Below are 15,596 nucleotides of genomic sequence, written 5' to 3' on the forward strand. Positions count from 1 at the left end.
GCTTGAAGTATTAAACAGAAGCCATAAAAGGTGGTTTTCTAAAAGTATCTAAGTTTAACTTAACCTTAAAATCTTAGTCCCTTACTGTCATTCCTCCATACCTCCATCTCCGTCAGCATTTCACAGACAAATAAACAGATAAAAGCAAGCACAAGAAGGATACAAGTACTGCAGGTAACAAATATACATTTAGCATGGCAAGTACATTTAGGCACACCCAGTTAATGCACAAACAAGTAATTCAAGTAGTATGCATATGATGCATGCCTGTCCTATGGCTGATGAGGCTCATCTGTCGGTTATCCAGCCAACCCGACAAGTCCGAAAACCTTAGACTGTCCCTCGACGTGCATCCCCCAAGAGTCTATGCATAGCTTTTTCTCAAATAATCAATATTTCTCAATGGGGGTTAACATTCCCAGGAATTTATAAGTGCCCGGTCACCCTTGCGTCATAGGGTCAACAGAGTATCGAGTTTTCAAATTGGTACACGTGGTGGCAACCCACGACACTTTATCCAGGGAATCTCGTATCTCAGATTATTTAATCATTCAAGCCAAGTATCATACATGATCATTCATTTGATTATCAAGCCAAGTGTCATACATGATCATCCGTAGCATTTCAGAATCAATTCATCACTTTTTAACTTTACTTCACCTCCAAGTTATCCCCATTTCCTATCTTCATCTGATTATCAACTGTAATACTATTATTTATAACTAAAGGAATGAAAATAGAGGTTTAGAAGTTGAAACAGGGTTTTAAAACTCAAAATCATGTTTGCTGTAACAGGGACCACGCGTACGTGTGGCTCACGCGTGCGCGTGGGAGTGTGAAAGTGCAGCTCGCGCGCGCGTCCTTTGTCATGCGTACGCGTAGGAGAAAATTTCATGTCACGCGTGCGCATGGGACCAGTCGCGTACGCATCGCCAAAAGTCCATGCCACGCGTACTCGTGAGCGTACGTTTTTTTTAAAATACAGAATCAGTAGCAAAGCTGCAGAATTGCAAAAGAAATGGCAGTTTTGAGGTATGATCTTCCAACGCACATAACTTCTACGATTTAAAACATTTTCACCCGTTCTTCGAATGGCATAAACATCACGAACCCAATTTTTATTTTAAAATAAGTTGGAAACAAATTGAGGGTCCAGAAGCCAAGTTATACCTCGCCGAAGTTTGGCCAAAAATCAACTTTAACAAATTCTTCAAAACCTCATTTTTCATCCAAGATTTCCATTCCATTCATTTCCAAACCTATCAACACCAACTCCAAATGCCAACAACAATGCTCAAGAAGCTCTATATCATTTCATCAATCACCATTCAATAATATTACACAATTTTATATTCCAACAAATCCATCATGATTTCCTACAATTTACTTACAATCATATAATCAATAATTCAACCATATATCCCTTCAAAAACCCATTTAGTAACAAACTCCACCTTATAATCAAATCACCAAACCAAACCAAGCATATTCATCAATCAAGTTACTAAACATTAAATATACACCTGCATTCCAGCTTATCCTATAGTCATCTAGCATAAGTTTTCACAGAACCTTACATATTAAATGCAAGAAACCTAAACCATACCTTGACCGATTTCCACATAACGATCAAGGCAATTTTAATTAAAACCAAGATAGCCCCTCAAAAACTCAATAAACTCTAGGCTCAGCTTCCTCCAAGTTCCAATATTCACAATTTCAAGCTCCAATTATTTATGCTCTAGCTAATACACATTTATAACACATATATACCCAATTTAATTCCCAAAACATAAATTCAACAAATTAAATAGTATTTATATTATCCTCACCTTACCCAAGCTTCACATAAGCAAGAGTGAATGTTTTCCTTAAGCTAATTGGATCCTAAAACATCAAAAATCAAAGAAATTCAACATTCCTACTCAATTTTCGAAAATTTGGGGGAAAAGGAGGCTGACAGTGATTATACAAGTTACCAATGAAATTGTTCCGGTAGAAACGTAGAGCTTGACGCGGTGGTCGCGTGGCTGCAAACGGTTCGGCTATCGGAGCTCGGACAGAGGAGTTACGGCGTTCAGGAGTTGACGCAAGGGTTTCGTGCCCTTCTCTTCTCCTCTCTGGTGCGCTGCTGTTTCTGCTATGTTGGTGAAGGAAATGAGCTTTAGGCTCATTTAAATGCTGAACCGGCTGGGCCCACGGCCCGATTTGGGCCCGGTTCAACCGGTTCAGCCCGTTCGGTCTAATCTTGGGCCAATTTTTTCGAAATTAGTGTCAAAATTCTCGTTTCGATGAGTTCTATACTAATTTAATATTATATTTGCGTTTCTAATCTTCTTTATTAAAAACTAATTTATTGACTAATTATGTACTAATTTAACGGGGTTTACATCCTACCCACCTAACAAAGAATTTTGCCCTCAAAATTCGGATGTAGTTACCTTAAAAGAGATGTGGGTACTCCTTCCGTATATCTGATTCGAGTTTCCAAGTGTGTTCCTCAATACCAACTTGACTCCAAGCTACTCTTACCAATAATATTCCTTTCCTACGTAATCGTTTAACGCTGGTGTCATCAATCCTTACCAGAATTACTGGAAGTGTTAGATTTTCCCTCACTTGAATCGGTTCCGATTTCAGAATATGACTTGCGTCAGGAGTATATCTCTGAAGCTGTGATACATGAAACATGTCATGAAAATTCAAAAGATATGGTGGTAAGGCAATCCTATAAGCTACCGGCCCAATTCTTTTCAGGATCTCAAATGGTCCAATATAACGGGAATTCAGTTTCTTAGTCTTAATAGCTCTTCCCACTCTAGTGGTTGGTGTAACCTTCAGAAAGACATGCTCCCCTTCTTCGAACTCCAAAGGCTTTTGCCTTTGATCAGCATAGCTCTTCTGACGGCTTTGGGCTATAAGCATTCAGCTACAACTCTTCTTTATCTGCTCAATAGTTTCAGTATCATCTCAGTCCCTAATAAACTCCTTTCTCCAGTTTCATACCAACATAGCAGAGATTGACATTTCTTGCCATACGAAGCCTCATACGGAGCCATTCCGATATTCACATGGTAGCTATTGTTATAAGCAAACTCCACTAATGGCATATACCGATCCCAGCTCGCCGGCTGGTCCAAAATACAAGCTCTTAGCATATCCTCCAAGGTCTGGATGGTTCTCTTTGATTGTCCATCTGTCTGAGAGTGATATGCAGTACTCAAACTCAATTAATTCCCAAATGTACGCTGAAAAGCTCCCCAAAACCTTGATATGAAAACGCGGATCTCTGTCAGATATAATGGTAGAAGGCACGCCGTGCAACCTGACAATCTCTTTGGTATACATTCAGGCCAATTCCTCCATTGTGCAACTTATTCGAATGGGAAGAAAGTGAGCTGATTTTGTGAGTCGATCTACAACTAATCAAATAGCGTCACAACCATACCTGGTTCTAGGTAAACCTATCACAAAATCCATTGCGATACTCTCCCATTTTCATTGTGGAATCTCTAAAGGCTAAAGGGTTCTTGATGGTCTCTGATGCTCAATCTTAACCTTCTGACACGTTTAAACATTTAGATACATGCAATGCTACATCATTCTTTATCCCTGGCCACCAGAACATCACTTTCAGATCTTGGTACATTTTGGTGCTTCCTGGATGAATTGAAATCCTGCTCTTATGAGTTCCCTTCAAGATACTTTGTCGCAGGTCTTCGACATCTGGCACAACAATCCGGTTCTTAAACCTCCATAAACCATCCTTACCTTCTGACACTCTCCACTGCTTTTCCTGTTTAATTGCTGGCAATATCTTACGCAACGCTTCACCATCTTAATGAGCCTTCAAAAGTTCTGATTTAAAATCACTTGAAAACTTCAACTGACTCAAACACAGAATTCCGGATTCTTCCCTAACTCCCAGTTTCAAACCTTGGAATGCCTTTAGTAACTCTTTTTCTCACAACATCATCCAAGCTGCATATAAAGACTTTCGACTCAAGGCGTCTGCCACAACATTCGCTTTTCTTGGATGGTAATTCAATTCGAAATCATAATCTTTCAGAAGCTCCATCCACCTCCTCTGACGAATATTCAACTCTTTCTGCTCAAATAGGTACCCCAAACTCTTATGGTCTAAGAAAACATAGAACTTAACTCTATAGAGGTAATGCCCTTCAGATTTTTGGAGCAAACACAATAGTAGCAAGTTCTAAGTCGTGAGTCGGATAGTTCATCTCATGCGACCTTAGTTGCTGTGACGCGTATGCTACAACATTTCGGCGCTGCATTAGAACGCACCCCAAACCCTTTAATGATGCATCACAGTACACTTCAAATGGTTCACTTGGCTCAGGCAATACCAACATGGGTGTAGTGATCAACCTTTTGCTTCAGTTCTTGAAAACTCTCTTCACACTCCGAAGTCCAGACAAAAGGCGTATCCTTCCTAGTCAGCTTAGTTAAAGGTAAGGCAAGCTGTGAAAATTCTTTAATGAATCTCCGATAATACCCCGCCAAACCTAGGAAACTCCTGATCTCTGTCATTGAAGTTGGTCGTTCCAATTTCATCATTGCTTCTACCTTAGCAGGATCCACAGCTATTCCCTGTTTACTCACCACGTGACCGAGAAACTTTACCTCATTCTTCCAGAACTCGCATTTAGATAACTTAGCATATAACTTCCTGTCTCTTAGAATTTGCGATACAGTTCGCAAGTGATCAACATGCTCCTCCTCAGTATTAGAGTAAACAATAATGTCATCAATGAAGATAATGACAAACTTGTCCAGGTATGGCCGGGAGATCCTGGTCATATAATCCATGAATACTGCCAGAGCATTAGTCAATCCAAAAGACATCATCGTATACTCATAATGACCATAACGTGTCCTGAAAGCAGTTTTCGGAATATCTTCGTCTCTAACCCTTATCTGTTTTAAACCTAACATCACTCCGTCTTAACAACTAATAGCCTTCGACCAGTCATCGACTTGGGCTTTACAATTATTAACGCGCGTCATATATTATGAATGAATATCACATATTAATGATATGCAAGGAAGTTCGAAATTCAACTGCTAGTTTATGATTACCTCGGATTTGAAAATCAGATTCGGCTGCATCCCGGCGTTTCTTGTCTGAACAGTCTCGAGCCATATGCCCCAGCTTCCCGCACTTGTAGCATTCACCTAACCTGGCCCTATGCGGCTCATCTGGAGCAGTCTCTCCATAGTCTTCCTGTAGCATCGCCCACTTCATGGAGTAATTTTTTGCGAATTGACTCTTAATCAATTCAGTGAAATTCGTTAACCTTTGCGGATACACGTAGTTAAACATGTCTCTCCTAAGTCCTTTCTCATACTGAGCACACTTCCACTCCTCATAGTCAGCTGGATTTCCTTGACAAACTTTTGAGAGACGGCACAGGTTGTCAAATTCACGAGTATAGTCAGCAACAGACATGTTCTTTTGCTGGTTTAAGTATGATTTTGGTCCCCAACATAGAGGTCGAAAATCGATTTCATCCCCGGCCTTTTTTCGCTACAAAATGGTCCTCAAAGTTTTAATTTGTTTTAAAATCGTCCTTTTTACCAATTTTTTTTATAACCAAATTACCCTTCATTAAAAAATTATAAAATAAAAAAAAAAGAAAGAAAGCCACAGGAAGGAGAAAGAGAATCGGGGGTGGGGGGGAGGGAGAAAGAGAATCGGGGGGAGGGAGAATCGGGGGGAAGGGGAGTGAAGAAGGGGGAAGGGGAGGCCGCACCGCCGCACTGCCGCTTGTGATCGGAAGGGAAAACAGAGAGCAAGAGAGGAAAAAGCTAAGGGAGAAAAGAGAGATCGGAAGGGAGAAAGCTAAGGGGCACCGCCACAGCTCCTCGCCGTCGCCGCCGCCGCTCCTACTTCTCGTCGTTCCGTCCTCGCCGCTCGCACTACTACCCGCGTCCTTGCCGTTGCTCCACGACCCTCACCACCCGCCGCTTCTTCTTCTTCTTCTTCTTCTTCTTCTTCTTCTTCTTCTTCTTCTTCTTCTTCTTCTTCTGTGAACTGAATCTTTTGTAGAATTTCTAAATTTTTTTATAAAATTTGTTGTGAAATATTTGAATTTTTTCTTGGTGATTCTGAATTTGTTGTGGAATTCTGAGTTCTGATTTTCTGAGGTGGGGGTAGTGGTGGGTTTTGGTGTTGATGACGATGGTGGGGGTGGTGGGTTCTGTTTTGAGTTTTGTTTTTCTTTTGATGATGATAATGATGATGATGATGACCATGATGATAATGGTGGTGGTGGGTTCTTGTTCAGCTTGGGCTTCTGGTTGATTTTGGAAAAAGTTCTGATGATGATGATGATGATGACCATGATGATACTGGTGGTGGTGGCGGTGGTGGTGGTGGTGGGTTCTGGTTCAACGTAGGCTTCTGTTCTACTTTTGTTGAGTTTGGTTGATTTTGGGGTGAAGGGAGAAGGATATTTTCGTCCGAAGGATGATTTCAAAACAAACTGAAACCTTGGGGACTATTTTGTAGCGAAAAAATGGCCGAGGACGAAATCGATTTTTGGCCTCTACGTTGGGGGACCAAAATCATACTTAACCTTTCTTTTGCTTCAGCTGCATTAACTCCAACTCCTTTGCAGTGCGAAGTGCATGCAAGAAATATTTCCCGTAAAATTCCGTCTTGAATCTATTCCAAGGAACATCTGTTAACTCTATCTGCAAGGTATGATATAACTCCTATCACCATTTCTGAGCATCTCCCTCCAACATGTGGGTCACTATTTCCACTGACTGTACTTCGGAAATGTGCTGAGTGTACAAAAACCTCTCCACATCTCGAAACAACCGATCAGCCTCCAACGCATTAACATTTCCATTAAACTGAGGTGGACCACTCTTGAGGAAATCAATAAGGGACATAGACCTGTAGTATTGACCTACATTGCTTGTACCAGCACCCAAGCTTCTATCTCGAGATTTTTGCATCAGTTCGGTCCTAAGATTTTCCCTTTGGGCACCTCGCTCGGATCTGCAAGACGACATTTGGTCCCTATTCACACCAAACAATTGATATTAAGGTGATTAGTCTCAATATCTCAAGTTTAATGCTTTAAAGTCTCAAATGCATGCTCACGAACATGTATGCTACACATACCAGTCGGATATCCTAAATAGCACATAGTCACACACACATACGCACACACGCACATACGCACACGCACACACGCACACACGCACACACGCACACACGCACACACGCACACACACACACACACAAATGCATGCTCACGAACATGTATGCTACACATACCAGTCGGATATCCTAAGTAGCACATAGTCACACACACACACACACACACACACACACACACACACACACACACACACGTGCGCGCACACGCACACACGCGCACACGCGTGCGCGCCCGCACACACACAAATGCATGCTCACGAACATGTATGCTACACATACCAGTCGGATATCCTAAGTAGCACATAGTCACACACACACACACACACACACACACACGCAGACGCACGCACGCACGCACGCGCACACGCACACACACACACACACACACACACACACACACACACACACACACACACACACACACATATACACACATATCCAAAACCCAAATGTACATAAACAAAACCCTGTCTCTCCATAAACCTCTAAGAGGGTAAAAAAGAATAAGTTAGGCGGAGAGAAAGCTAAGTACTTACATATACATCACTGTGTAACAAAATAACCCTGTAACCACTTCGCTTCAGGTGTCCAAATGCCTAACAAGATGCCTCTCGACCTGCATCTGAAAAACAACAACATAGTATGGAATGAGAACCGGAGGTTCTCAGTATAGTAAAGGTGCCACACACATAATATATAAGGTCCTGAGAATGCCAGATGCAATCCTAGAACACCGACACTCAGATTATCAACTGTAATACTATTATTTATAACTAAAGGAATGAAAATAGAGGTTTAGAAGTTGAAACAGGGTTTTAAAACTCAAAATCATGTTTACTGTAACAAGGGCCATGTGTACGCGTGGTTTACGCGTGCGCGTGGGAGTGTGAAAGTAAAGCTCGTGCTCGCGTCCCTTGTCATGCGTATGCGTAGGAGAAAATTTCATGTCACGTGTGCGTGTGGGTTACGTACGCGTGGACATGCTTGCTAACCCCTTACGCGTGCGCATGGGACCAGTCACGTATGCATCACCAAAAGTCCATGCCATGCGTATGCGTGGGCCATGCGTACGCGTGGGCGTACGTTTTTTAAAAATACAGAATCAGTAGCAAAGCTGCAGAATTGCAAAAGAAATGGCTGTTTTGAGGTATGATCTTCCAACACTCATAATTTCTGCAATTTAAAACATTTTTCACGCGTTCTTCGAATGGCATAAACATCACGAACCCAATTTGCATTTTAAAATAAGTTGGAAACAAATTGAGGATCCGGAAGCCAAGTTATACCTCGCTGAAGTTTGACCAAAAACCAACTTTAGCAAATTTTTCAAAACCTCATTTTTCATTCAAGATTTCCATTCCATTCATTTTCAAACCTATCAACACCAACTCCAAATGCCAACAACAATGCTCAACAACCTCTACATCATTTCATCAATCACCATTTAATAATATTAATCAATTTCATATTCCAACAAATCCATCATGCTTTCTGGTGCACGAAATTGTGATCATCAATGGCGCCAACAGCTTGGTACGCACAATTGTAATCTCAACTTTTTGTCACAACTCCGCACAACTAACCAGCAAGTGCACTGGGTCGTCCAAGTAATAAACCTTACGTGAGTAAGGGTCGATCCCACGGAGACTGTTGGCTTGAAGCAAGCTATGGTCACCTTGTAAATCTCAGTCAGGCGGATTCAAATTGTTATGGAGAATTGATAATTAAAATATGAATAAAACATAAAATAGTATAGAGATACTTATGTAATTCATTGGTGGGAATTTCAGATAAGCGTATGGAGATGCTTTGTTCCTTCTGAACCTCTGCTTTTCTATTGCCTTCTTCCAATCATTCATACTCCTTTCCATGGCAAGCTGTATGTTGGGCATCACCGTTGTCAATGGTTACTTCCCGTCCTCTCAGTAAAAATGTTCCAAATACGCTGTCACCGCACGGCTAATCATCTGTCGGTTCTCGATCATGTTGGAATAGGATCCATTGATCCTTTTGCGTCTGTCACTACGCCCAACACTCGCGAGTTTGAAGCTCGTCACAGTCATCCCTTCCCAGATCCTACTCGGAATACCACAGACAAGGTTTAGACTTTCTGGATCTCAAGAATGACCGCCAATGATTCTAGCCTATACCACGAAGGTTCTAATCTTAGATTAGAAACCCAAGAGATACACATTCAAGCTTGTTTGCATGTAGAACGGAAGTGGTTGCCAGGCACGCGTTCATAGGTGAGAATGGTGATGAGTGTCACGGATCATCACATTCATCATGTTGAAGAACGAATGGATATCTTAGAACAGAAATAGGCTTGAGTTGAATAGAAAAACAATAGTACTTTGCATTAATTCATGAGGAACAGCAGAGCTCCACACCTTAATCTATGGTGTGTAGAAACTCCACCGTTGAAAATACAAAAGTGATAATGGTGATCATTGGCTTCGGCCCCAGAGAGGGAACCAGAAGAACCAAGATGAAAATACAATAGCAAAAGGTCCTATTTATAGAGAACTAGTAGCCTAGGGTTTACAGAAATAAGTAATTAATGCAGAAATCTTCTTCCGGGTCCACTTGGTGTGTGCTTGGGCTGAGCATTAAAGCTTTCACATGTAGAGACTTTTCTTGGAGTTAAACGCCAGCTTTTGTGCTAGTTTGGGCATTTAACTCCAGCTTTTATGCCAGTTCTGGCGTTTTGACGCCAGAATTTTTATGCTGACTTGAAATTCCGGTTTGGGCCATCAAATCTCGGACAAAGTATGAACTATTATATATTGCTGGAAAGCCCAGGATGTCTACTTTCCAACGCAATTGAGAGCGCGCCAATTGGGCTTCTGTAGCTCCAGAAAATCCACTTCGAGTGCAGGGAGATCAGAATCCAACAGCATCTGCAGTCCTTTTTCAGCCTCTGAATCAGATTTTTGCTCAGGTCCTTCAATTTCAGCCAGAAAATACCTAAAATCACAGGAAAATACACAAACTCATAGTAAAGTCCAGAAATGTGATTTTTATTTAAAAACTAATAAAAACATAATAAAAACTAATTAAAATAAACTAAAAACATACTAAAAACAATGCCAAAAAGCGTATAAATTATCCGCTCATCACTTTCCTACAATTTACTTACAATCATATAATCAATAATTCAACCATATATCCCTTCAAAAATCCATTTAGTAACAAACTCCACCTCATAATCAAATCACCAAACCAAACCAAGCATGTTCATCAATCAAGTTACTAAACATTAAATATACACCTGCATTCCAGCTTATTCTATAGTCATCTAGCCTAAGTTTTCACAGAACCTTACATATTAAATGCAAGAAACCTAAATCATACCTTGGCTGATTCCCACGTAACGATCAAGGCAATTTTAATTAAAACCAAGACAGCCCCTCAAAAGCTCAATAAACTCTAGGCTCAGCTTTCTCCAGGTTCCAATATTCACAATCTCAAGCTCCAATTATTTATTCTCAACCTAATACACATGTATAACATATATATACCCAATTTATTTCCCAAAACATAAATTCAACAAATTAAATAGGATTTTTATTATCTTCACCTTACCCAAGCTTCACATAAGTAAGAGTGAATGTTTTCCTCAAGCTAATTGGATCCTAAAACATCAAAAATCAAAGAAATTCAACATTCCTACTTAATTTTCGAAAATTTGAGGGAAGAGGAGGCTGAAAGTGATTAAACAAGTTACCAATGAAATTTTTTAGTAGAAACATAGAGCTCGACGCGGTGGTCGCGTGGCCGCAAATGGTGTGGCGATCGGAGCTCGAACGGAGGAGTTACGGCGTTCGGGAGTTGACGCAAGAGTTTTGTGCCCTTCTCTTCTCCTCTCTGGTGCGCTGCTGTTTCTGCTATGTTGGTGAAGGAAATGAGCTTTAGACTCATTTAAATGCTGAACCGATTGGGCCCACGGCCGGATTTAGGCCCGATTCAATCGGTTCGGTCCGTTCGGTCCAATCTTGGACCGATTTCTTCGAAATTGGTGTTAAAATTCTCGTTTCGATGAGCTCTATCCTAATTTAATATTATATTTGCATTTCTAATCTTCTTTATTAAAAACTAATTTATTGACTAATTATCTACTAATTTAACGGGGTTTACAACAAACTTAAGAAGTGAAGGCAACACATCAGCTAAAATTTTTAGATTCTCGTAAGCGTGGGTTTAGAGTGAGAATCTTCTCGTATAAAAAAATATCCAAACAAAACACACTCTTTAAATGATTCAAGAATAATTAATTATAATTATATTTCTCATTTTTATAAAATTTACACATATTATATAGAGGAACTAACTTTATTTTTTCTCCAATGATGAAAGAAGTCAGTCAAGTCATCGTTATAAAGCAGAATTCATTTTTTTTAGTTTAATTATTCTGTAAGTCTCTGTAATTTTATTAAATTTTTAATTAGGTCCCTATACTTTTTTTTCATTTCAATTGAATTTCTAAACGTTAAATTTTTTTAAATTTAGTTCCTGCCGTAAGAATAACGTTTAAGATAATGGAATATTCTATTTAAAAAACGAATGTTCTCATAATTAAGTTAGAATAGCTAATTGAGGACACCTCCATTTTTTCAAAATACCAAAAGAACCCTTAGCATCTTGTCCCAAAATTAGAGAATCCTAGCCAGCTCTAACTTGTTCTTTGAAGTTTCTGTGCAACTGCGTTTCTCGTCAGTCGCATGGTGTCGTTGTCCATTTACGTCATCGTCCGTGGCGGCATCAGCGTCCGTCGCTTAGTGGTTGTCCGACCGTCACTTCCCTCACTCTGCTCTGCTATGTTCGTTCGTCGCTTCTGTTGCCGCCCCCACCGTGCCTCGCTGCGCCTCGCCTTGCTGCCAAAATTAGCTCTGCAAAAGCAGGTGATGAGTTAAAGATCACAGGCAAGTTTGACCGATTTGGTGAGTTTTGTGCAATAATTGGCTTTGTAATTGGGGAAAATATGATTTGATATTACTTGAGAATCAAGTTCCTTTGTTTGTTCTTGAGAAAATATACAATCTGACTTTTGCTTCTCGCTTAGATGTTGGTCTATTATTCCCTTCATTTATGAGAGTTGTTGTTAGTCATTTTCATATCACAACAAATGAGGAATGTTAGCACCGGCTAGTAACAGTATAAAACACTTCATTGATCTAATTAAATACTTCATCTTGCCACCATCTTATAAAAGACCTTCAAGGAACTGTATACCCTTAGTCCTTGGTCATAGTGCATCTGAGTTAGTTGAAGCAGGACTAAAGTTCCAAATAAATAAATCAAGTCATGGTTGCATACTTGAATTGGAATTTGAGCATGGTATCTTTAAAATCCTATATATTGTAGTGGATGATTCCACTGAAGTTTTGTTGAGGAACATTGTGACTTGGGAACAGTGTCACTATCCTCGACAACATTGATGGTTTTTTTACATTTATAGGTGGAAGATAGGGGTATACAAGTAATTTTATAATTTACTAATGTTTTTTGACGTTTAACGTTAACCGGGACTCAATTGAAAAAAATTTAACATCTAGGGACCCAATTAAAAAGATAAAAAGTATAAAGACCTAATTAAAAATTCGGTGAAATCATAGAGACCTACAAAGTAATTAAACATTTTTTTCTCTATCATTTTTTCCACCGCAAAAAACACCTCAAAACTTTCATGTTACCCTTAACATGTCTAACCTTCTCACCCCAACCTCAATGAATTCTACTCCTCCCTAATCAATTAAGCTTTTTTCAAGTATTTGCAGGCCCAATAACAAATAAAAAAATTTTGGTAGATACAAACACTCCCAATTTAGCCTAGCACTCGAAGATGGCCCTAACAGCCTCCCAACACAGAAAAAACATGTTTTAGCATTTTACGTCAAAATATGTCTCGGCTCAGCAGAGCCTCCTGCCATAGCTCAGCAACATCTCTTGCGAATAGCTTGCTCCATTCTGCAAGAGGAGTAGTACAGGTGTCACTCTGCCATCTACGGAGAGTTATGAAGCACAGGCACTTTGTTAAGTTGTCGTGTTCGCGTGTCGGACACATTTCGGACACGACACTCATCGACATTCGTCCGACACGCATGTTTGTTGTGTCCAACCGTGTCTTAATAAAAATAAAAAATTCTTTAGACACACTTTGACCCCCTTAAATACCATCACATGTTAGCCTGTCCAACCTTATTCTTAACATATATTTTTAAAATAAGTTTAAAAATAATATATATTATTATTTATTAAACAAAAAATATTTTAAATATTTTATATAATTAAAAAAAGACATTAGAAACATTAAAAAAAATATTTTATAATAATGTTTTAGCATTTTACGTCACATCATGGCTAAGCCCAGCGGAGCCTCCTGCCATGGCTCAGGAAAATCTCTTGGAAATAGCCTGCTCTATTCTGCAAGAAGAGTAGTACATGTGTCACTTTGCCATCTATAGAGAGAGAATCTCTATACATCTTTATCAACTTTGACCTGAATACTAGAGCGATCATTTTTGTAATGGTCCTTAAGAGAAACAATGTTATTTTGAAAACACGTTTAAAAGACTAATTTGTTCATGATACGACATGTTTTGTCTTTATTGCCACATCATACAGTTAACAGTTACGTAAGATTCCTTCGTTAACTTATCAAATCAGCAAAGTGATTTATCTGTCTAAGGTAAATAAATTGAAAACTTATACCTAATTAATATTTATTAGGGATAAATATATTTGATATAATTTTTTTAAAAAACTTATTTTAATATTATCCTTAATATATTATTAATTAATCTCAATCGTGTTTATTATTTAAGGTTCTTTAGAATTAAGGAGTGATCGTCAATTTTGTTCGTTTACTTCCTAATCACAAGATAATTAAGTCAGAGAAAATGAAATCATTGAATGATTAGTCTAACATTTCTATAATATTAATTCTCAAATTAAATTGATCAAATAAAATACTCAATATCAACTTCGTTGTTATTTCTCAATTTTTATTTTTTATTTTGGCATTTCTTGATCATTGAACTACTTTTACATGCCACAACGTCTGTTCCAAGAGGTTTGGCAACTGAGGAATAGTATACAAGACCCACGAAATTATAACGTTTAAAGTGAATAGGAAAATTTCAAGTATACTAGCCACTTTATTGGTATCTTAGTGAACTAAGTACAGATTGATGACCAGAACGAATTTTGCCCTGTTATGTTCTTTTGGCAACCATGTGTGCCTTTAAGATGGGTGTAGAGTTGAGCCAGTCAGGTAAGTGGTTGATTACTAATTGTTGGACTCAGTGGTTGACTTTTTAATGAGCCTTTCAAGATGCATGCAACCCGGCTTATTGTTGGATCTTCTAACTCAGTTGAAAAAAATTTTGCATTTTTGTTTTGTTGGAATCATTTTTCGTCACAACATATTTTCCCAATTTTTAAATGATTCACCTCTAGTGAAATTTCGGGTGCAAGAACAACCCCCTACTACACAACAACCTTCAACAATTCACATTAATAAAGACCTGCGCCTAGTTTCTTCTTTTATACAGCTCATGAAAGACTATTCACCCGGACCATGAAGAAGCTATTTATCGAACACAAAATATGAGCCATATCCATGCAAAGCTAGTGTCCATTACCCAACCTTCCATTTTGCATGTTATTGACACCTTTGCGTACATATCCAAGGGAGAGTGTGCTAAGCTTCTTTATGTTAGTAGATGAGTTTTGGGTCAACAGTGGCGGAACCATGGGGGCCAGCATGGGCAATGGTCCCCCCAAAAATCTCAACATCTTTATGTATATATAATTATTAAATTGTTATTTACTTTTAGGTTCGGTTTTTATGTTTATTAATAATTAAACATAATTTTGGTATTGTTCTGGATCTGGTGTTTGGGGTCCCAAATAATGGTTCAACTCGCTAAGCCCATAAGTCATCCTAACTGCCCAAAAAGATTAGAAAAATCGAAAATGAACAATTAACTTTCAAATTCAAATATCTATTTTATCTTAGCTAAATAGATAAGTTAAGATAACAAGGCAAACTATATAAAGAGAGCTAAAGTTCTCTTAGGTATAGTACACATTTTTAATAAGTCTTACCCATACCTCTTAGATTCATTCTAACTTGAGCGTTAGAGTGTTTTTGCAGGTACCACTCCCATCATTCTAGAGGTCCGATCACGTCATCATCAAGACCAACAAACCTCTGATTCTTTCCTCAACCCAATGAGGTATCGTACAGGTATAAATTTATCCAATTTTATTTTTTCAAATAATAATTTTATAGATACTAATAAATTAATTATAATACAATTTAATTATTTTATTAGTTTTCTTAAGTTTAGTAAATTTTTAATAAAATTCATATTGTTTAAAAATTTATGATTGGATT

General features: G+C 38.7%; 1 protein-coding gene across 1 annotated transcript; it reads right to left on the minus strand.

Annotated features, from left to right (window-relative positions):
* Window positions 1-2,442: 2,442 nt before the first annotated feature.
* Window positions 2,443-2,925, minus strand: LOC112757632 (uncharacterized). Its single transcript, XM_025806187.1, has one exon. It carries the CDS (start codon window positions 2,923-2,925, stop codon window positions 2,443-2,445), a length of 483 nt encoding a protein of 160 aa, XP_025661972.1.
* Window positions 2,926-15,596: the final 12,671 nt, after the last annotated feature.

The sequence above is a fragment of the Arachis hypogaea genome, chromosome 16, assembly GCF_003086295.3.
Source record: "Arachis hypogaea cultivar Tifrunner chromosome 16, arahy.Tifrunner.gnm2.J5K5, whole genome shotgun sequence".
NCBI lineage: Eukaryota > Viridiplantae > Streptophyta > Magnoliopsida > Fabales > Fabaceae > Arachis > Arachis hypogaea.

Excerpts from the sequence above, each read along its gene's own strand:
- LOC112757632 (XM_025806187.1), bottom strand. The coding sequence starts at position 2,925 with ATGCTTATAGCCCAAAGCCGTCAGAAGAGCTATGCTGATCAAAGGCAA.